The 21,928-nt window shown below is 55.4% G+C and overlaps 2 protein-coding genes across 3 annotated transcripts in view; one reads left to right on the forward strand and one right to left on the reverse strand.

Annotated features, from left to right (window-relative positions):
• Nucleotides 1-8,511, forward strand: part of ACSS2 (acyl-CoA synthetase short chain family member 2) — a 30,239-nt gene extending 21,728 nt beyond the window's left edge. For both annotated transcript variants that reach the window (XM_084218129.1, XM_084218130.1), the window contains 11 exons: nucleotides 1,415-1,552; nucleotides 1,783-1,953; nucleotides 2,761-2,894; nucleotides 3,122-3,254; nucleotides 3,684-3,740; nucleotides 4,016-4,096; nucleotides 4,626-4,734; nucleotides 4,875-4,943; nucleotides 5,979-6,155; nucleotides 6,883-6,957; nucleotides 7,440-8,511. In XM_084218129.1, the coding sequence (XP_084074255.1) occupies nucleotides 1,415-1,552; nucleotides 1,783-1,953; nucleotides 2,761-2,894; nucleotides 3,122-3,254; nucleotides 3,684-3,740; nucleotides 4,016-4,096; nucleotides 4,626-4,734; nucleotides 4,875-4,943; nucleotides 5,979-6,155; nucleotides 6,883-6,957; nucleotides 7,440-7,567 (1,272 nt within the window). In that variant the 3' untranslated portion in view covers nucleotides 7,568-8,511. The remainder of the gene's footprint in view (nucleotides 1-1,414; nucleotides 1,553-1,782; nucleotides 1,954-2,760; nucleotides 2,895-3,121; nucleotides 3,255-3,683; nucleotides 3,741-4,015; nucleotides 4,097-4,625; nucleotides 4,735-4,874; nucleotides 4,944-5,978; nucleotides 6,156-6,882; nucleotides 6,958-7,439) is intronic.
• Nucleotides 8,512-9,616: 1,105 nt separating this feature from the next.
• On the reverse strand, nucleotides 9,617-20,289 carry GSS (glutathione synthetase). Its single transcript, XM_084217909.1, has 13 exons — nucleotides 20,190-20,289; nucleotides 19,697-19,832; nucleotides 18,468-18,613; nucleotides 17,153-17,228; nucleotides 16,233-16,372; nucleotides 16,002-16,118; nucleotides 15,702-15,782; nucleotides 15,332-15,409; nucleotides 13,695-13,761; nucleotides 12,897-13,091; nucleotides 12,400-12,481; nucleotides 11,888-12,077; nucleotides 9,617-11,221 (listed from the first exon to the last, which is right to left on the reverse strand). Exons 2-13 carry the CDS (start codon nucleotides 19,823-19,825, stop codon nucleotides 11,098-11,100), a joined length of 1,425 nt encoding a protein of 474 aa, XP_084074035.1. The 5' UTR covers nucleotides 19,826-19,832; nucleotides 20,190-20,289; the 3' UTR covers nucleotides 9,617-11,097.
• Nucleotides 20,290-21,928: the final 1,639 nt, after the last annotated feature.

Raw genomic sequence — 21,928 nt, forward strand, 5'->3', positions numbered from 1 at the left:
CTTTCAGAAGCAGCTCTCACAAAGCCCTTCCCTTTGTGGGGAGGCTGGCAGGGGGCACCTGCAGCTTCCTGGCCACAGGCAGCAAACCTGGATCTCCAGATCCAACAGGTGGACTCTGCCTGCCTCATCCAAGGAGCTGTGGCTGTGACCCCCAGAGCAGGCAGGCAGAGACACACAGTGCCATGAGTGTGACTCCTCCCTGGGGCACTGGAGTCTGGGTGCTAAATAAGGGATCCTTCAGGGAGGGATGCAAGAGAAAACTGCTGGATATCCTTGGGCTTGTTTACCTGGTGCCTTGCTGTGAGCTTGCTGGTGGAACAGAGTTGTGGAAACTGCTTTGCCAGATAAAAACAGGAGCCCTGACCGTCCATGAAAGCTTTTCAAGTGTGCTCAGTCGTGCCAAATTGTCAAGCAGCTGGTGTTCCCTGCTCACATGTGTGGGAACTCTGGAGTCCCAGTGCCTCCAGATGTCTCATGAACATCTTTAGGGGTGCAGAGTGTCACCATGGGGCTGCTCTCTGTGCACCCCAGTTCAGGGAGCTGTGGTGAGCCTGGCTTTGTGAGGAGGAAGTGTGCAGGGCTCTGGTCAGGTCCTGCCCTCACAGAGATGTGAGAAGTGGAGGTCTGAGCTGAGGGTGGGGCATGTTCCCTGCCCAGCTTCCCCCAGGCTTCTCTGAGGAAAGGTGAGAAGGTCAGGGGAATTTAAGTCTTGCCCTGAGCTGTGCCACCAGCCTGGAGAGGTGGGGAGCCAGAGCAACCCTCAGGGTGCCCTCTGCCCATCAGCCACAGGCTTGGTGGCTCTGTCACAGCTCTGGCATCTTCACTCAGCCAGTGCTGGATGGTTCTGCATTGGTGCAGTCACTTCTTAGCTGGGTAGTTATTACCTAAAAACCCAGAGAACAGATATTTTTGGGGGCCTGCAGGGTCAAGCAGTGTGAGCGCACAGTGCTCTGTTCAACTTGGGCTGTGCTGCCATCAGGGTCCCCACAAGGTGTGTGGGACAGGAGGCTGTGGGACAGGTGGCTGTGCTTGCTGCTTGGCTGTGGACTGCAGCTCAGGGCAGCCCAACAGGGCAGGAGGAGCCTGGCTGTGGGAACAGCCCAGAGCAGCTGCTGCCAGCCTCTCCTGGCTGCTGCTGCCACCCACGGGGATTCATCACCATTACCTGTGGTCTGGACACTGCTTCAGACAGGGTCTTGCAGCCAGACTGTGTTTGAAGGTTTTCCTTGTGGCTGTGGGCTGTGAAAAGTAGCTTTGGGAGTGGGAGCTGCAGCTCTGGTGCATGGTTTGCAGCAGGCTGTGCTGTGAACATCCCCCTCAACGGCCTGTGACAGGGGCAAGGTTTGGGCTGTGCTCCTCATCCCCCCTCTCTTGGTTTTGGACAAGTCTTTTTCTAGTCTTGTGCTTTCCTCAGGTCCCCTGGAACCCAGCCCTGGACACCTGGTGGCATGAGCTGATATCTGGTGCCAGCACAGAGTGTGAGCCCGAGTGGTGCGACGCCGAGGACGAGCTCTTCATCCTCTACACGAGCGGCTCCACTGGAAAACCCAAGGTGTGCTCCCAGTTCCCTGCACAGGACAGGCTGAGCCCTGGGGACCCCTCAGCTGGGGGAGCTGGTGAGGGGGAAACTGGGAGGCCCCAGCAGGAAGAGGAGCCACAGAAATTTTGAAAAGGGCTGTGCTGGTAATTCCTGCTCAGCTGCTGTTGAAGCTCAGCGATGCTCAGCTGGGCCTGGCAGGGTGAGGATGCTCATCCTGACATTCCTGTGCCTTCTCCTCACAGGGTGTGCTGCACACCGTGGGTGGGTACATGATTTTTGCTGCCACCTCCTTTAAATACGTGTTTGATTACCAACCTGAGGATGTGTACTGGTGCACGGCTGACATCGGATGGATAACAGGCCATTCCTACGTCACCTACGGCCCCCTGGCCAACGGGGCCACCATTGTGATGGTGAGTGCTCTGTGCCACTGGGGGCTTTCACTCTGGGAAAAGGGAGATGGTGGTGCTGAGCTGCGTCCCTGCGTTGCTCTGTGATGGTGTGCAAGGCTCTGTGAGGCAGGGTGGTGCTCTCCAGGGAGGGCATGATGACTTCTTGGAGGAGTAGTTTGTGTGTGGCTTTTTCAAACTACAAAAATTTTTGTAGTTTTTCAAGCTACAAAATTTTTTCAAATGCTCCCCTGTTTCTTTCCCATAAAAGTTCAAGCCTTGTGTACCAATGGAGCCAGGGCTGCTCTGCCTTAATGCAAAAACTCAATCAGGGAGTGATGTTTTCCCTGCTGATGCTGATTTGACAACTTGTTGTTAACTCCTGTGCCTGTATCTCTCTTGGCAGTGTAACAGATCAGGGAGCCAGAGACCTGTGCCCAAGAATCCCCGGGGAAATGCAAGCAGGAAAATCACTGTTATGTTGGGGGAGGCCTTTGGGGAGTTCTTGGTACTTTGGGTTGGGATTCTGTCACAGTGTTTGGACCTCTTGCCCTTTGCCATGTGGGCAGGGTCAGTTGGGCTGGTGGGACTGTGTCACTGTGGTGGCCACCCAAGTGCCTGTGCTGCAAGGGGGTGTCAGGGGACGTCTGCTAGGATGAGGGGGGATGACATCTGCCCAGTGAGGGGGTTCTTGACCCGGGCTGGTTTCACTGTGTACCCCTATAAGTACATGCTGGGGTCCAGCTACTGTTTGGCTCCTCCTGCTTGGGCAGCTACTGCAGGTGAGGAGCAGTGAGGAACAGCTGTGTCACTGCTCTGTCTCCTGCTCAGTTTGAAGGTGTCCCCACCTACCCAGATGTTGGCAGGATGTGGAGCATCGTTGACAAGTACGAGGTGACCAAGTTCTACACAGCACCCACGGCCATCCGGCTGCTGATGAAGTACGGCGAGGAGCCTGTCAAAAAGTGAGTGCCAGTCCCAGGGGAAGGAGGATGTTGGCTTTGCACAGCAGGGTTGACTGGGAGATGCCAAAATGACCCAGGTCTCCTCTCTTCCCCTGTGGAAGAGTGCTGAGAAATCTCTGACCTGGAAAGTCATTTTGGGTAGCCCAGGGGTTCCTACAGGCTCTGCTGTGCAGCAGGCTCACAGCTCCATAGCCTGCTGAGCCCTGCCAGCCCCCTCCTCTCTGCAGGCACAGCAGGAAGTCCCTGAAGGTGCTGGGGACCGTGGGTGAGCCCATCAACCCCGAGGCCTGGCTGTGGTACTACCGTGTGGTGGGAGAGGAGAGGTGTCCCATTGTGGACACCTTCTGGCAGACAGAGACGGTGAGTCCTTGCTGGATGTCCCTGGCACCTCTCTGTACCTTGTGCTCCCTGCAGGGTCTCCTTGCAGGTTTCCCATAGTGGGGTTTGGGGTCTGTGGGGTCTGTTTGTTTGGCCTGCCCAGGAAACTCTAATGTGCTCCTTCTCTTCTTATCCTGCAAGTCAAGCAGGCTCCAAAAGGAGAAACCTTCCTCTCCAAAGGGCCTCTTCCTAACTCTGCTCTGGACACTGCTCTCCTGCCCCTTTTTCTCTCCCCCAGCAGCTCCAAATCTGTGCCCAGATTCCCCATCCACTGCCATATCCTTTCCAGGGTGCATCTCCACACCTTCCCTGAGTAGCCCTGACTGGGATGTGCTGTTCCCAGAGCTGATGGCACAGCTGTGGGATGGGCTGGCATGGCCCAAACTCACTGGGTTTTGTTTCTCTTTGCAGGGAGGCCACATGCTGACACCCCTTCCTGCTGCCACCCCCATGAAGCCAGGCTCTGCTGTGAGTACTTGTGTTCTTCTCCCCAGGAGCCTCAGCAGGGCCCTGTCTGTGCCTTGGCTGGGTGGTTGCAGCCTGCTGGGTGTGGGGGGACAGTGGTGCACATGGGGAGGTGACCACCACCCAAAATCCCAGGCCCCGTGCAGCCATACTCATGGGCCCTGTGTACCACAGCTCTCCAAAGCTGCCCTTGCCTTGCCTCCCACTCCCTCTGGTTAATGGGGGTCTAATGCAGGGATTCACCTCCATCTCTCCTTTCTCCCTGGTCCTCATGGCAGACATTCCCCTTTTTTGGTGTGCTCCCTGCCATCCTGAGCGAGTCGGGGGAAGAACTGGAAGGAGAAGCAGAAGGTTACCTGGTAAGGAAGGGCTGATCTTCCCCAGCCTCCCTTTGTCCATTCCCTGTGAGCTCTGGGACATTCCTGGCAGAATACCCACATCTTATGGCCCAGGGAAGGGGTAAAGTCACCATCCCTGGAAGTGTTCAAAAAATGTGTGGAGGTGGCACTTGAGGACATGGTTTAGTGGTGAATGTGGGTGATGGGTGGACTTTTCCAGCTTTAAAAAAATTGTGATTCTGCTTCCACTAACTCTGGTGCACACACTCTTGGGTGGTGGGAACTCCCTTCAAGGCCATAACTATGGGAGCTTTTACAGCTAATCACTAAATGCACTTGCACACGTGGGCAAGGCAGGAGGATGGGAACAACTGCTCAGCCAAGCTCCTTTCCACTGGCCAAAGCTGGTGGGACTTTGCCAGTGGATCAGCACTGCCAGCAAGTGTCTGAGTGCTGCTCATGGCTGTCTCTGACATCTCTCTCCCTGTGGTGCAAACCTGGGTTGTGGCTTTGGCTCTCAGTGCCCCAGCTGTGTGTGTCTCACCCCCAGGTGTTTAAGCAGCCTTGGCCAGGGATCATGCGCACAGTCTACGGAAAGCACCAGCAGTTTGAAACCATTTACTTCCAGAGGTTCCCTGGGTACTACGTGACAGGCGATGGTAAGGGACTCCAGGCTGCTGTGGTCACGGGGCCCTGGGGACAGCAGTGCAAATCTTGCCCTGTGCTCCCCTCAGAATCCTTTATCAATTGCTCTGAGGGCTGGCACTGCTGTCTCACACTCGTTTCTGGCTATTTTTAGGTTGCAGAAGAGATAAAGATGGTTATTACTGGATCACAGGGCGAATTGATGACATGTTGAATGTTTCTGGTAAGAAGGAGTTTTGTCTTCAGTGGGGACCAATGTGGTTTGTGACACTTCTGCATCCATTTCAAAAGCCACCTGCTTTATGGGGAAGGTTCTGCACCTGTGATTCTGCTCAGCAAATTGTTCTCAAGGTGGATCCAGTTTCTGGGTCAGGATTATTTCAGGGATACACAAGCCTGTGACTTGGTGACTTCCTGCACCATTTTCCCTGGAGACAAAGCCTTGGAGGGAAGGAACCTTCTGTAACCAGCCAGGTCACCTCTGTTGAAGGATTTAGAGCCAGAGGGAATTCACAGAGTTTGGGCAGGACCATGGGGTTGCTAATCCAACCTGCTGCTCCATGGAGGGCTAATTTCAAAGCTGGATCAGGCTGCTCAGAGCTCTGAAGATTCTCCCACCTCTCTCAACTGAGTCTTTGAGATTCAGCTGCTTCCCAGCCCATCATTTTCCATGTACTCTATTTAATAGCTCCCTCCCTCCTTTCCTGGAGCCTGTATCCTGTAGGTATCTTGAGGTGCTGCTTTACTTGTCCCTGGATCAAATTAGATCCTTTCTGTGACAGCAGTGCTGGGGTGGAAGGTCAAAGCACAGGTACAGGAGCAGAGGTGTGCAGGACTGAGTTGTGGCCCTGCCCCAAGACATGGAGTGTCACTGCCCCTCCCCACAGCACTGGGCTGGAGCCTGGTTTCTGCAGATCCAGCCTCTTCCTCTGCTCCTTCTGGCTGACCAGGTGGGCAGGTCTCCTCTTGCCAAATCCAGCTCCTCCTCAGCCTTGGAAAGGCCTCACTGTGAACTGTTCATGATCTGTTCCAGAAAGAAGCCTAAAGGTGGGAGGGGGGACAGCCAAGGGAGGTGGCTTCTGCAGGTGAGTGACACTTGGCAGCTTCCAGAGCACTGTGCATATGAGTTTCACTCTCCAACTGTTCTCCTTTCCCAAGCACATCAAACTGATGCTCTCAGATCTGTAGTTTAGCGCCTTTTACAGCCTCAGGACTCTTCCTGCAGGTCTGTAAAGCTTTGTCTCCCCCTTGTTTGCAGGGCACTTGCTGAGCACAGCAGAGGTGGAGTCAGCCCTGGTGGAGCACCCGGCGGTGGCCGAGGCCGCCGTGGTCAGCCACCCCCATCCCCTGAAGGGAGAGTGCCTCTACTGCTTTGTGACCCTGAGAGAGGGCTATGAGTTCACCAAGGACCTCACAGATGAGCTCAAGAAACAAGGTAAAAACAGCCAAATATTGGGGAGCAGGCAGGGGGAGGACAAGTGCTGGAGGGGTTAAGGGCTTGGGTGCTTGCCTGTGGTCTGGGGAATGCAGCGTGGACAAGTACCACAAGGTGCCTCTTGATTACAGAGCAGGCTGACAAAGACTAAAATTAGTTCTCCCAGCCTTTGGCTGCTCATGTGATGCCATCTCTGCCTTGTGGGAGCTGGCAGCCCCATGAGGGACTGGGGTGCTCAGCAGGCTTTTGTTTGCAGCAGGGCTCTCCCTAGCAGACTGGGACATCCTGAGAGGATCATGGGGTTTTTTTAGGGACGTGCTCTGGGTGTTTGTGCTCTGCTCTCAAGGACTTGTTTCACTGCAAACTGCAGCATTGAATACATCAAACAGACTCATGGCAACTTCTTCTCTGGAGGAACCCAAGAGTGAATTTGAATCAATCCTTGCTCTGTCAAAATGGTCTTGGTGTTGGTTGTAGCTGTTAGGGAGGTCTCTGGAAGAGGGAGGGAGTGAAAAAATGAGTACTCTCACTGTTGGGGAGCTGTTGGCATTGCAGGTCTTGTCCCCTTCCACTATGAGGAGGCTCAGGTGCAGCAGCCCCAGGCACTGCCCTACCAGGTGTCCCTGGAGCTGGGCTCTGTGTCTTAACCTTCTGTTCTTCTGTCATGGAAAGGATGTGGCTTCTTCTCATCCCTGCAATGAAAATCTCTTTTTTTTTTTTTTTGCAGTCAGAGAAAAAATTGGGCCCATAGCAACACCGGATTACATCCAGTATGCCCCCAGCCTGCCCAAAACCCGCTCAGGTGAGTTCCAGGGCTGGTGCTGGGGAGGACTGGACAGTTCCTGCCAATGGAAGTTGATCAGCCCTACTCTGGTTGTCCAGGGCTGCTCAGATAGGGGGAGGTACAAGCTCAGGGTGAGCAGGATGTGCAGGTCTGGTACTTCCCCCTTCAGCTAAGGATGCTGAAGAGATCCTGAATCCTGGAGATAAGGACTTTTTATATGGACAGATAATGAAGGACAAGGGGTGATGGTTTTAAACTGATGGAAGGCAGGTGTAGATTAAATAGACATAAGGAAGGAATTGTACCCTGTGAGGGTGGGCAGGCCCTGGCACAGGGTGCCCAGAGAAGCTGGGGCTGCCCCTGGATCCCTGGAAGTGTCCAAGGCCAAGTTGGACAGGGCTTGGAGCACCCTGGGATAGAGGAAGAGATTTAAGGTCCCTTCCAACCCAGACCATCCTGAGATTCTGACTCCTGCTTCCCTTTCTTGGCTGTCATTCCAGGAAAGATCACCAGACGGATATTGAGGAAGATTGCCAGAAATGACCAAGATCTGGGGGACATCTCCACCTTGGCAGACCCGGGCATCATCCCACACCTTTTCAACACCAGATGTGACACTAACGAGTAGCAGCAGGACCTGTTCCTGCTGAGCAGAACAGTGGCAGTGGCACTTGATGAGCAGGTTCCTCCAACAGCCGCTGCCTGCCCGGGAAGGAAACCTTCACCTGTTGAATTAAATGTACCAATAGTAGGAATGAGGAGAGTCTGTCTCTGGAGAGGCTGTGTCCATGCCCTGGATGAGGTGTCTGTCATGTTCCAGATGGATGTCACACATCTGAGGGTCAGCCTGGTACACAGAGGGACTCATCCTCCTCCCTTTTCAGCACCTCGTTCTTGATTTAATTTAATTTTGGGGGGTGGGGGAGAGGGTGTTAGTTTACGTTATGTCTGGAGGGATCCTGGCACCTTCTGCACAGTGGGAAGAAGCTTTGGGGGTTGGAGGGGAAGTGATGCTGGAGTTACTCAATGCAGGCAGGCCTGGGAGGGGTATCCACCACTGCCCACAGAGCAGCTGAGCTCCATTTTGTGCTTGGAGTGCTGCAGGAGCACTGCAGCAGCCACATCATCACTGCACAGCTCTGCTCATCCTGCATCCACTGGCCTGCAGGGGAGTGGGGCAAGGCTCCAGGGAGCTCTGGGCTTCAAACAGGTTTTTTGGGGCAATCTGATACCAAGATCTGCTGCTTCCTCACTGTGTTGTGCCAGCTGGTGCATTGTCCTCAGTCCAGCATCCTTCACTGGCCATGGACACCACAGGGAGCCAGGAAGGGAAAAGCCTTGGTGTGACATCTTCCATGGAGCCTTGGTTCCTCCAGCCCTGCTGCACCAGCTCACAGCTGAAGCAGAGCTGGAGCAGCTGGATGCTCCTTTTGTGTCCTGGGGGAGGATTGGGAGCTGTTACACCAAAGGATGGAGAGGAAATAGTCAGGCAGAGGCACCTTTCCCATGGCACCATCAGCACTGCTACAGCAGAAAAACCAAGGCAGGCAGGGCTGTGGGAGAGCTACTCTTTCCTCATCAGGAAAAAATGGTGGGAGATGTTTAAAGTCAGTGTTTGCTTAAATCTAAAATGGCTTAAGGATGATAAGAGCTAAAGGCCTACAAACCTTTTCCCCAAGAGCCTCGACCACCACCAGAGTCCTGCCAAAGCCATCTTCCTCCAGTGAGGGACCTTTTTTTTTTATGAGCTGGGGCTCATACCTCCTTTGCAATGTCTCTATGAAACCTGCATGTGAACTCTTTGATTTTGCACTTAAACCAAAGGAGAACTGGGCTTTAAAACTTGCTGCAACAGCTGTTTTGGGGAGTGCCAGTGGCCAGGGATTACCTGCAACCTGAGCTGACTTGGGGCTGGAAAGGAGGAGCAGCTGCCTCTGGGTCAGGCTGCTCAGGGCAGGTGTTGGGGTGCTCTGCTGGGCTGTTGACCAAGTCCCAAATCTCACTTGTTACCTGCTGCTCTCACTGGCACAGCACTTGTGTCACCTGTAACCTTGGTGCCTGCCTGTGTCCCATGTGCCCCCACAGCTCTGTACCACTGGATTGTGCCACCTTGGTGACAAGGATTCCTACGTTATTGTTCCTCCTGTTACTCTTTGTCAGCTTTGTCATTTTGGCTGGAAAACAGCGAGAATTTAATGCAAAATTGAATAAAATTCAAGAAAACAAAATGGAAACAGGCTTGGAGTGTGTGTGGGTAGTAGGTGCTTGTGTGCTGAGTCCAGGTGCTCAGTGCAGCTGGAGTGGCCATGCCAGAAACCAGGACTGGCCTTTGGGATGGGGAGGGGCAGGTTCCTGCCAGCATGTTTTTCATGGACTGGGGGTTACTGTGGCTGGCTGTGCTGGCTCCAGGGCTGCACCCTGTGCCTCAGTTTCTCCCTGGTCTCCAGCCAGCGCTGCTCCAAGGCTCGTGGAAAGCACAAGACAGTGTGACACCCACATGTCACTGACCCCCTCATGCAGCACTGGTTCCAGGGAGCTGGGTGAGGAGGCTCAGGGCTGTCAGCACAGCTCAGGGCTGCCCCACCTCTAGCCCAGGCCTGCTTCCCTTCCAGGCACCTGGCCAGGTGCGCCCCTGGGCTCAGACAAACGTGGCACAAACAGCAGTCAGATTGCACATTCCTTTTAATCTCTGGCTTGGGGTAATCAATCCCCCAACAAAACACCCGGGAAGCCCAGTTTCAGTCACACCTGGAGTATGGAGCAGTTTCCTAGGTGACCGATTGGTGATTGATGCCACAGCAGTAAAGAGCCAGCAAGGGCTGGCACTCAGCACACCCAGGCTGCAGGAATTCTGCCTTTGTGCTGCTTCTGTCACTCAGCACATCCACTCTGCAGGAATTCTGCTTTTGTGCTGGTTCTGCCACTCAGCACATCCCATTCTGCAGGAATTCTGCCTCTGTGCTGGTTCTGTGTAACTGACAGGGCTGGGCTGAGGCTGCCTGGGCTCTTCGCTGCCAGAAAGTGCAGCTTTTAGGGCTGAGGAGGAGAAGGGGCTGGAGGAAGAGGCAGAAGACCTTGAGCAGGACTGCCCACACTCCTCCACTGCTGTGCTGTTCCCACTGATCCATAAAACCTGGAGGGAGCCATGTCTCCCCCTTTGCTGGTGCTGGTCCCAGAGTAAGGTGCTGGGAGCTGGGGCTGTGCTGCCCAGCCTCCCCTGCAATTCCTTCCTCACCACAGAGCTCCCAGTCTCAGCAGGAGCATTCCCAAGGCTCAGGCTCCCTTACAAGAGGATGCTCAGTGTTTGTTTTGCAGTGGGATGCACTGGCCCAAACCCAGAGTGCTTTGGGATTTATCAACACACACAAGGCTCCAATTCTCTGCTGCCTTGGGAGCTGCCTCCGTCTCTGAGGGATTCTTACACCAGCTGGTGGAGATCCTTGGAGACAGGGCTGCAGGAGGCAGTGGGAGCCTGCCCTGGACCCTGCACTGCTGCCTGTCCTGTGTGGCACAAAGGCACCCAGTCCAATAAACCAGGAGTTGGGCAAAGCAAAAGCAAGAATCCCTTGGGCAAATTACCCAGGGCAGCTGTGCCTGGTGCAGGAACCCTGAGGATCCTCAGGCACAGAGGAAAACAGAAATCAGGACAGCAGCAGCATGGAAAGGAGGGCTGGAGGGGCCATGGGAAGTGAAGCTGAGCTCTCCTCTTTAAGCTGGAGAGCACTGAGGCACTGGCTAAAGGCTGATACTTGCCCATCCACCCTTCTCCTCTCATTCCTTAGGCTGTGTATGTCTCCAGAAATTATGCAGCATAAGGAGCTCAAAGTGGGAGCAGCACAAAGGCCTGTTGTGGCACCTTGACCCTTTGCTCTGCATCCCCCAGGCCCCAAGGGAACATCCAGAACCCTGCAGTCCTGGGAGTCACAGCTGGGCTGTGCCCAGGGCAGGGCCCCCTGAGCAGGCAGAGCGAGGGAATCCTTCCTGGAGGGAGAATCACCAGAAGAAGCTGGGGCTGGCACCCAGGACCTCTGAGCAGCTGCATCACACAGTCCCTCCTCACAGCCTCCAGCAGTCAGACCATGGCAACCATCCTAAGGAGAAATCCCTGGGGCAGATCAGCTCTTGAGGCAGCAGAGAAGGAGGGTGGGCTGTGGCTCCTCACACCAGGTAGGGCGTGTCCAGCACGGCCACCCCGGCTGCCACGCCGCCGTCCGCGTGCTCGATGGCCTTGGTGCGCAGCAGGTGCCCGGCGGCCTGGTTCAGCACCAGCTCCCGGCCCTGCCTGCAAAGAGAGGGAGACTGAGCCCCTGCAGAGCACAGAGCTCCTGGCAGCTCTCTGGGGCAGCAGGATGCACCTTCCCTGTCAGCACACAGGGCAGGGCAGAGCCCCAGGGCAAAGGCGGGGGCCCTGCAGTGGTGGCTGCACTGGCCATTCTGCAAAGGGGCTGAACGCTGCCAAGCACCTTTGTTGCCAAAACTGTGTGAAAAGGACTTTCATTTATACCCTATGGAAATGTGGGTTATGAGGGTTTAAAATAAAAGCAGCTCCTGTTAGGAGCCTGTTAGGCATTAGGCCTTCAGGTATTTCAGAGATCACCAAGGCTTCAGAAAAGCCACACATGAGGCTGCATACAGAACCCAAGAAGTGCTCCCAGCAATCAGGGATGAGACACATCGAACCCAGGATCCCACTGCACCAGTGACTGTCAGCACCAGCCCTGTGGTTTTCTAACAGCTCGTTTGGCAGCAGGTTCAGAGCAGCAGCTCAGCATGTGCACATGTGCTCAGAGCTGCTCCCAGGGGCACAGATTGAATGGTCACATCTGTCCCCTGCACCTGCACATCCCCAGACATCTGTCCTGTGACTGTGCTTGGGCAGCACAGAGGGCAAAATGCTCCTGCTCCATGTCAGGAGTAGGCAACTGCCCTGGACAAGCACATTGCTCACCTGACATAGACACCAAAGATCCCAAGCTCAGAGATGCACTCAGACACTTGGAGGGGACTGTGAGCCCTCAGCAGGTAATTCAGTGCTGGCTGGGGTTTGATCTTATCCATCAAGATGTAGGAGGTTCTCTCAGGGCTGTCTTTGATCTTCTCCAGAACCTCCCTGAGCTCTTCACCGTAGAGGTTGTTCCCTAGCAAACAAAACCAGCACATCAAGCCCTTCCAAGACAGCAGAAGACCCTGGCCCCAGCTCTGTGGCCCTGGCAGCCCAAATAACCCAGCCTTTGTCTCCCCGGGTGCTGCCTGGGCTCCCCACACCCAGCACCAGGGCCTTGGGAGCTCCTCCAGGAGCAGAATTGCCTTAATGGCTAGTCCCCATGGCTATGAGTAGCCACAAGCCACCCTTTACCCCTCAGCACAAGGCCAGGAGGTGGCACAGAGCTCCTGCCTGTCACAAACCACAAATGGAAACCCCCAGGGGCTCAGCCCACACCTCCAGAGCCCAGCTCATACCTCCACCTTCACGCTGAGGCTTCAGCACGAAGCGGTCGGGGTTAGCAATGGCTGTGGCAGCTATTCTGTCACCCTCTTCACCCTGGCAGGAAAGGATGGAAACAGGTGGACACCAGGAATCATTTCTCCATGGACAGAGTGGTTTCACACTGGACTGAGCTGGATGGAGTCACCACCCCCGGATGTGCTCAAGGCATGGCACTCAGTGCCATGGTCTAGTTGATAATGGGCTGTTTGTTTGAGTTTGTGGTGTTTGGTTGGAGTTGATAATGTGGTATTTGGTCAAAGGTTGGACTCTGTGATCTTGGAGGGCTTTTCCAACCTAAACGATTCTGTGAACAACAAAACATCAGGGAGCAGCAGGAACTCCTCAGCAGATCCCTCTGAGCAGAGACACCAACAAATTCCCCAAGGAGCACTGATTGAGAAGAAGAGAGGGCTTTGCTAAGAGCACAGGGGTGCATGTCCCTTCCTGCTCCAGCCCTGCTCCCACTCACCTCATCCAGGGAGTAGAGTCCTGCAAAGGTGGCTCTAATCCGGGCGATGGCCTCGGGGTGGCCTGGCAGCAGCTTCTCCAGCGTCCCTGGCCTGCTGAGCTCCTGCTGCACCTTCTTGGTGCCCGCCAGCTGCGTGGCAATGTCGGGGCACTTCACTGCCCGGGAGCGCTCCAGCAGCAGCCGCGCCTCCCAGTTCTGAGGCAGCGCAGGAGCAACCACGCCGGGAGGGAAAACAACACACCAAAGGTTTGCTCTGCTCTTTTCTGTGCAGTTATCGACATATGGTTTGTCTCCTCCCTCCTGCCTGCTGGCAGGGATAGGGGGTGGGAGCAGCACTCCAGAGAAAAGCAGGCATGAATTTCCCGCCACCTCTGGGCGGCACAGTCAAATTAATCCACTGTGTGCACCTTCCCCAGCTTGTCCAGTGCTGCCACCTCGAGACACCAGCAAGATCTGCTCTGTGCTATTATTACCTGCAGCCTGTTCATGCTAGGAGAGCACAGAGTGATCTGTAGACCAAGTCTGAAACCTTTAAGCAGGTGCTCATACCTGTTAACCCCTATTGTACAGAAACAATTCAGTGCTGCACTAAGGGATGACCCCCTGGAGAAGAAAGCCACCCATTTTTCTTACTGCAGGGTCATTCACCTGCTCTCTGGAGTCACAGCCTCCCAATGCTCTCAGCCACAGCAGGCAGGACTGACCCCACCCCATAGAGGGTATATGCCCCTGGGATTATTTGGAGCTCCCTGGGCAGTGCCCAGCTGGTGGTTTCTGGGGCAGGGGGTGGGTACTGACCTGCTCGTCGTAGACCTGGGGCACATAGCCCTCTCTGTAATACACCACTGCGACCTCCTGGCCGTCCCTGGAATGGAAACCAGAAGTGCTCACAGAGCCAGGCCAGGCCCTGCCCCATCCCAGCACCAAGGGGGGATCACAGCCCCCTGCCCCTTCTCCTTGGCCTCTGGCCTTCCTGCTCCTGCCTGGCTCTGCCACAGCGAGCTGAACACTGCAAGTCCTGAACCACAGCTTGGCCTGTCCCAAGGCACAGGGAGCTGACACCCAGCCTCTGCTCTAACCAAAGGCTCAATAATTCTAATACCCAGCTCTGCAGAGAGGTAAGCACCTCATTTTTAGCATCTTTTAATTCCATCCTGGCCTGGGTGACATAGCCTGGAGAAAAGGAGGCTCAGGGGGGACCTTGTGGCTCTGCACAACTCCTGACAGGAGGGGACAGCTGGGGGGGGGGGGGTCGGGCTCTGCTCCCAGGGAACAGGGACAGGACAAGAGGAAATGTCCTCAAGTTGCACCACAGGAGGTTTAGAGAAAATCTCTTTGCTGAAAACATGGTCAGGCACTAGGACAGGTGGTTCAGGGCAGTGGAGGGACCTAAGATGTGAGGTTGTGGCACTTGGGGACGTGTTCAGTGGTGCTGGGTTACAAGTTGGACTCGACCTCAGAGGTCTTTTCCAACCTTAACAGCTCTGTGATTCTTGAAGCTGGAAGGAACAAAGTTCCTCTTCTGTGGCAATTCAAGGTAGGACATCAACTCAACAACCTGAAAGTCACCAAACCAGCCTGCCAGGGCTGAGCTGGCAGCACAGCTGTAGCACCACACACCCAAGCTTTGGCCTCAAAACTGTGCACTTGGTCTGCAAGCTGCTGGCAGGCAGACAGGAGGCATGCAGCAGTGACAGGGGAGGATGCTCAGGAGGAGGAACAAGGGATACACTTTCCCTTCAACTATCAGCCATGACAATACATTCATTAATTAAACACAGCACAGACCCCAAAGGTCGAAAAATCAGCCTCACTACAGAAAAATCACTGTCATGAAACCACGTATTTTCTTAGGTTCATACTCCAGCTCATAGGAGTCCCGTCCCTTAGGTTCATACAGCTCTCAGCACATTACCTGGAAATAGGACAAACGTCACACTTGGGACCAGCTGGGAGTCTGTGATCCTCCCATCCTGGTCTCCACAGGGAGTGGGCAAGACACAGAGTTCAAACCCAAGAGATCCCCAAAGGACATGGAATGCTTCCTCCTCCTGCACTAACAACCCAGCCCAGCTCCCACTGGCAGAGCAGCACGTGAACAGTAAACAGGAAATGGCTCTGTGGAAGCCTCTCAAACAGCCAGAGCTGCTCAAAGCAGATCTTTGTGGAGGAGGTAAAGATCCCCCAGAGCAATGAAGCCTGAAACCTGAAGGAGGGAGATTATGACTGCACCTGTGAGGCACTGACATGTGTCTGCAAAATCTCACCACCGTGAACACAAAGCCATCTCAGCTCCAAGAGGAAGCAGCAGCCTGGAGCATGGAAGAGAACTGCTTCCTCAGTCCCTTCTTGCAGGCAGCCTTGGCTGCAGGCTCCCACTGGCAGCCCCGTGTGCCCAGGAGCCGGCAGGAGTGCGCACCTTGGCTCATACTCACATATACAGCCTCCTGCTGGCATCCAGGGAGCCCTGCTCAAACACATCCCGGAACCGCTTCCTCACCACGCGGATATTCCTGCAAGAGGAGTGCCAGAGTCACCAGGCTGGGCACAGCTACCTGAGCTGCACATCATGGGTGGAATTCGTAGCTGCAGCAAGGAGGATCTGTAGGTGCCTTCACAGATAGCCCCAGGCTTTGTGCTATGGAGCCAGAGAAATCCTACAAATCCTCCAAATCCCAAAAAACTCCCTGTTTAGGAACCCATCCTACATTTCCTATGATCTGCCAGGTGTTTGCTCAGCTTTCCATACCAGAAACTGAACCATAACCTCCTTCCTTTCCCATCCCAGGAAAAATCAAACTTTACCTGTTCCAAAGCTCATTTTCTATACAACGCTGATCAAAAATATTCCTCTGGACTTCCTCCACCAGAAACATCACCACAGCCCTGGAAGAGACACCAAGGACATCATTAAACCCATAAACACTCCACATGCTCCTAGCTGGATCATCAGCTTTCCTGGATTTTTACATGAAATAAGGGACACTGGCAGTGTGTTTGGCATCTCCTCTCAGGCTCCCTCTTCCTCTCACCCTTTGAGATCACTCCACCTGAACTGGACACCTTTCCCTCCCTGTGATTCAGGCTCCCTGCACTGCTCCTTACCTTTGGGATCCATAGAGCTCCCAGGCTTTGGCAATGCCCAAGGCCAGCCCCTTTGCTGGGTTGTTGGGCAGCAGTTGTGATGCCTCCTCACTCTTTCCCAGCACTTTCAACACCAACCTGTGGAAGACAAATGCTGTGAATGCCATGTCCATGCCCAGCTGGAGCAAGGGAGCAGCCTGGAGAGCACAGGGGCCATGCAGTGCAGCTGCTGCAACGGGAGGTGCTCCTTACCTGTGGACGTCGGCGGTGCGGGAGGTGAGCCCCCCGAAGCTGGCAGCAATGGTGTTTATTTCTATCTGCCTCAGAGCTGCTGTGCCACCCAGCCCACAGTCAAACATGTAATCCGAGCGGTTGATGCCCAAAACCACAGTCTGGAACACAGGGAGGGGAGCTGGGGTCTCCTGTTGCCTTAAACTGCAAATCCTTTGATGACCTTGCTTCAAAATCCTCCCAAGGCAGACCCGGCCAGAGAATCCCAGAATGGGTTGGGTCGGAAGAGACTTTAAAGACGACCTCATCTCAGCCCCTGCAGCTGGCAGGGACACCTTCCACTAGACCAAGTTGCTCCAAGTCCTGTTGAACTTGGACTTGAATATTTTCAGGGATGGGACAGCTTCTCTTGGCAGCCTGTGCCAGCACTTCAACACCTGCCCAGTAAATTTCCCAATATCTCACCTAAACCTATTCAGTGTCTGGTTGACGCCATTCCCTCTTATCCTGTCACCCTCAGTTTGATACAAACCATGCAGGTCACACACCTGGGTGCTCTGCTCCCTGCCCACAGCCCTCTCAGAGCTCCAGAAGAGCTCCCAACCCTGAAAGTAAAGGAGCTTCTGCAGGGATGGCCTGGCCAGTGCAGGTCCCAACAGGACACATGCCCCTGCAAACTCTGAGGCTCCCAGAGGACAAAGACAAACCCCATGAATTCCTCCCTCTCCAGGCCAGGCTGTTTCCAGCAGCACCAACCAAAGAGCTCAGCTGTTCAACAGGGCAAGGTTCTGAGTCACCAGCTGTGACAAGACTTTGCAGGGCAGGGAGTGACCAGCCTGGCACGGCTCAGAGTCCACAGTGCCAAAGCTTGCAGCCAGAGGCCAGGCATCCCCACCACAATGCCAAGGGGCACAGACCACTGGGATCCCCTGCCAAGGTACCTGAGCCAAGCCTTCCTCCAAAACCTGCTTGTAGATTCTGAAGAGTCGAGCTGTGAAGTCATCTACCTGGATGGTGCTGGAGAGAAACACAGACCATGTCAGACCCCTGCTGCTGCCACAGAGGAACAAGAAAATTAATTCTTCTGCAGAAAAAGCTCTTAGCAGGGGCATTCTCCAGCACAAAGAGCAGTACCATGTCCTCTGAGGATCTCTTGGGTTTGAACTGGGGCTCAACCAAGTGCTGTAGCACTCTGAAACACCTCCCCATGAATGCTCAGTGCAAAACCACAACACAAACCCAGCTTGCCAAGCACAGGCTCTCCACAAAAGGCCCTCCTGTGCAGAGGTGACTCACTGGCAGGGTAGAGATGGGACAAGTAAAGGCAAAGAAATGCAGCAGAATTCTGCAGGTTCAGGCAGAAACCACAGGTTTCTCTGGGCCTGCACACACAGTGCAGAGAAGCTTCACAAGCTTCATCCAATCCCCCTGTCCTGTCAGGCTCCAAATCCCACACACTGTGGCCCTGCTAGAGCAGATCTGGCTTTTCCTCAGGGCCCCAAATCCTGAACAGCACCTCCAGGGAGCTGTCCTGGCACAGGGCAGGCACCTGAGCACACACAAGCCCCAGGTGCTGGATTCTTTAACCACAGGTACAAACATGTCCCCACAAGCTCTGACTGCAGCCAGCTCTGGAACAGCTCCAAAGGGTGAGGATTTAACAGAACAAAAGGATGCTGGAAAACAGCCTCCTCTGCTCTGTCCCAGTGCCAGAGGCAGCAGAACGTGCACAGGCAGCACACAACAGGCAGTGGGAAGGGAAGAGGGATTTGTGGAAGCATCATCCCCACAATGATGAGTGACAAAGTCAGGGATGGTCACTCCAGCCCAGGGCAACAGCCACAGATAAACTCAGCAGAAGGCAGGAGCCAGAGTTTGTGGCTGGGAAAGAAGGCATGGGGGTGACTGATGAAGGGTGTGGAAACAGAACAGACACCTCCTCTTCATCACTGCTGCAGCAGAGCTGCTGGTTACTGAACAGACACAGGCAGAATAAGACTAAAAGAGACTCCTAAAACCAGGACTCAGACTCCAATGATTTGCATTTAAGGCCCAGGGGCTAAAATTCTCACAAATATGAATTCACAAGCCTGAAAAAGTGACAAAGTTGAAGATGATAGATAGGGAATCAGGTCTTGGCCAGATGTCCCATTTTCTGGGGCCCAACAAGACCTCAGCAAGGTAGGGATGCCACAAGGGTGATAAAGGCTTTACATTTAAAATATTTCATTAAAATGCAACACGCAAAAACGTTACCTGGCCAGAGTTTGCTCCAGGAATTCTTTGTTTTGACTGACAGCATCCACCAGCAGGTTAAAATCCTGCTGGACAGCATAGGCTTGTTCAAACAAGGCCCGTGGCACTGCAGATGGGAGCAGCGTGAAGGGGGCATAATTCACCACCTGCAGGCAGGGATGCAGCACAGCAGTCAGGTCTGGGCAGCTGAAAAGGAGCTAAGGAGGTGCTTCCTCTGCTTGTCTGAAGGCTGAAGGCACCCCCAGCCCTGCAGGGCAGACATATGCATGACCTCAACCCTGCTGATCCCTCACTTCTGAGGGTTCTGCTTTATGAACCACCCACAGGGCACTGCTGCTGCAGCACCTGGGCTGGGCTGACTGCCTCCTCCTGTCTCTCCCTGAACTGGACAGCACTGCCTCCAGAACTGCTCAGGGGCAGAGAAAAAGTTCATTTGCCAGTCCTGGGTTCTGGCTGTCTGTTTCTTACTTCCTTTGATCCCTGCTCCAGAGCCCTGGCTCATCCCATATCTCAGGCACGGGGTCATACTCAAAGTCCATATATGACACCACAGAGAAGTTTCCAATTCACCTGGATTTTCACATGAAACAAGGGACACTGGCAGTGCGTTTAGCCTCTCCTCCCAGGCTCCCTCTTCCTCTCAGAGCCCTGATCTGACATCAAGGAGCAGTGCTTTGGTGAACACCTCCCTCCTTGTACCCCTGCTAGCTGCCTGCTTGCCCCTAGGCTCCTCAGGGACCCTTCCCAATGGTGCCCCATCCCTCCTGCACAGGGGCACTTCTTCCTCTGAGACTCCTCATGGCATTCTGCTCCCCCCACCCCAGCCATCTCAGGTACCATGTCAGGTAAATCCAACACATCAGCCATCTCCACCCCTGTCACCTCACCCTAGTTATGGGACAAAGGCTGACTCTAGCTGGGAACATGCCAAAAGAGGCCCCTCTGTGAGATTCTCCTCTGGTTCAAAGGTTCATATGGGTGGTGAGAGGCTGGAAAAGGGAATAACTCCCAGCACCACAACAGGCAACTTCCTAAGCATTCCCAAATCTATCTCTCTCCTTGGAAAAGGGAATCTGTATGGCAGGGTTGTCCCTCGGGGAGCTGTGCTCATCACCGGCATGGGCGGTGAGCCGCACCCCAGCGAAGGCTGTTCCTTGGGGAGCGGCTCCTCGCCAAGGGCTCGGGGACCCCCGGCACGGCAGCGGCTCCTCCCCGGGTTGCGCACTCACATCCGAGGCGTTGGGCTGCTCCCCGGTCCGCATCAGCACCCCCGCCAGCAGCGCCGCGTCCACCGCCACCGCCGCCGCCTCCCGCACGGCCGCCGCGTCCTGCACCACGTCCTGCCAGGCCGCGGCCATGGCAGCGCTGAGGGCACAGCACAGCGTCACCGCCCGCCCCGCAGCCTGAGCCGGCCCCGGCAGTCCCCTGCGCCCTGAGCCCCGGCTGTCCCCTAAGCCCCGACTGTCCCCTAAGCCCCTGTGCCCTGAGCCCGGCCCCCGGCTGTCACCAGTCCCTGACTGTCCCCAGCCCCTGCGCCCTGAGCCCCGGCTGTCCCCGCTCCCTGTCGCCTCGCCGGCCCCCTGTCCCCAGACCGTCAGTGCGCCCCGACCCTGGCCCGTGACCCCCGGCCCCTTCCTGGTTCCCGCTTCCTGAGCCCCAGCCCTCGGCACATCGCTGTCCCCTAACCCCCGAGCCCGCGGTCCGTCCCAGCCCCTCACTGACCCCCGGTCTGTTCCAGCGCTCCCGGTTCCACCGCCCGGACCCGGACACAGACCCGCTGCAGCCGCTCGGTGCGGGCGCTGCGGACCGCCCCGTGATTGGACAGGCCGCGCCCCTCGCCCCGCCACTCACGCAGATTGGCACCTCAATGACCAAATCAGCGTGGGGAAAGCGACTCTCGTATGCGATGCCGCGCAGCGGGGGCGGGAGGAGGAGGAGCCGCGTCGGGAGCGCGCAGCGCGCACGCGCCAGGCTGTGACGTCATGTCGCGAGATCATGAGGGCGACGAGGGCGCTGTGGCTGCTCGCCCTCGTCTGGGGCTGCAGCTCGTGAAATCCGCCCGCTGTGTGCAGGGGCTGCTCGGGCCAGAGCTGCTGGGAGCCCAGAGCCATGGAAGGGGTTGGCGCAATGTTCGTAGAGGCCCTTTCCAACCTCAGCGGTGCCGTAATTCCGTGCGAACACCTTCACCGCCATTGCTGCCCTCATGGGGGCTGAATTCACCCTGGGCAGGCAGGGCACGACAGAGCCTCCTGAGGAAGTGAAAGGAGTTTGGAATATCGTTATGTTTTCCGTTTCTTGCCCTGTTCCTCACCCAGGGGCCTCTGCTGCGCCGCCCCGGCAGGGCCTGGGAAGGGCTGGCCGAGGGCTCTGCGGTGCGGCCCCACGGCTGATGGCTCCTGTAGTTCCCATGGAGCTGTCCCGTGCTCCCGGTGTCCCCAGGGGATCTCCCGGCCCTGGGCCGCGGCAGGGAGGTGCTCCCAGGTTCTCAGCAGTGTTCTGGGTGCCCTCAGTGCAAGCTGAGGTTTTTCTGGTCCTGTGACACTCTGGGTTTGTGTTTGCTCTGCCGCGGTTCCTCCTCAGGGGACAGCGCTGCTCTCTGCCCTCGTGTCACACAGAGCCAAGGCTGGGGATCTGGGCCTCTTCACCTGGGATGCCTGGGAAAGAGCAGGTCTCAGAACCCTTTCATGTGCTTACAGGACATTCATTTCTCAGCAACAGGGCTTAAAATGACAGTGTTGAAAATCGAGAGAGTTAATTTTCTATTAGGAACAAGCAAAATTTAGATCTAAAGAAATCAAACCTGAACAGGTTCTTTCTACTTTTTTATTTCAATGTGCAAAATAACTGTCAGTCCTAACTTTGTCTGCCCTCTGAATAAGTGTAATGAAATGGAACAACCTTGTGTTGGTAACTCCAACAGTGTAAAAAGAAAGAAGATTTGTTGTCATCACAAGGCAAACATTTGTGCATCCACTGAAATAACAGAATTACTTGGGCATTTTCACAGCTCATTTAGGACAGAACTGTGAGGCTCCAACCAAAGCAGCAGGGCTGGCGTTGGTTTGTGACCTGTGCTAGGAACGTTTGAAGCCATGGTTGGCTGGTGAGGAGTTGGGGTATGATGCTCATGTGCAGCCAAGGCAGCAAGAGCTGGACACCAGCCTCACATCTGCATCCCAACAGGAGCCAGCCCTGTGCTCTGGCAGCCAGAGCCCCCCGTGTGCCAGGCTCCCCCCACACGTGGGCAGCAGGGCAGTGAGGGGACCCTGCCTCTCTGCTCCCCTCTCTGTACCTGTGGGGCTGCCTGCAGCTCTGGGGGCTCCCTCGGGAGAAGGACATGGAACTGTTAGAGCTCCAGAAACCATGAAGTTCCTGAGGGGAACTTTAACAGGGAAAGGCTGAGAAAGTTGGGGCTGTTGAAGCTGGAGAAGAGAAGGTTGTGTAGAGACCCCCCAGCACCT

This window comes from Fringilla coelebs, assembly GCF_963513975.1.
Source record: "Fringilla coelebs genome assembly, chromosome: 18".
Taxonomy (NCBI): domain Eukaryota; kingdom Metazoa; phylum Chordata; class Aves; order Passeriformes; family Fringillidae; genus Fringilla; species Fringilla coelebs.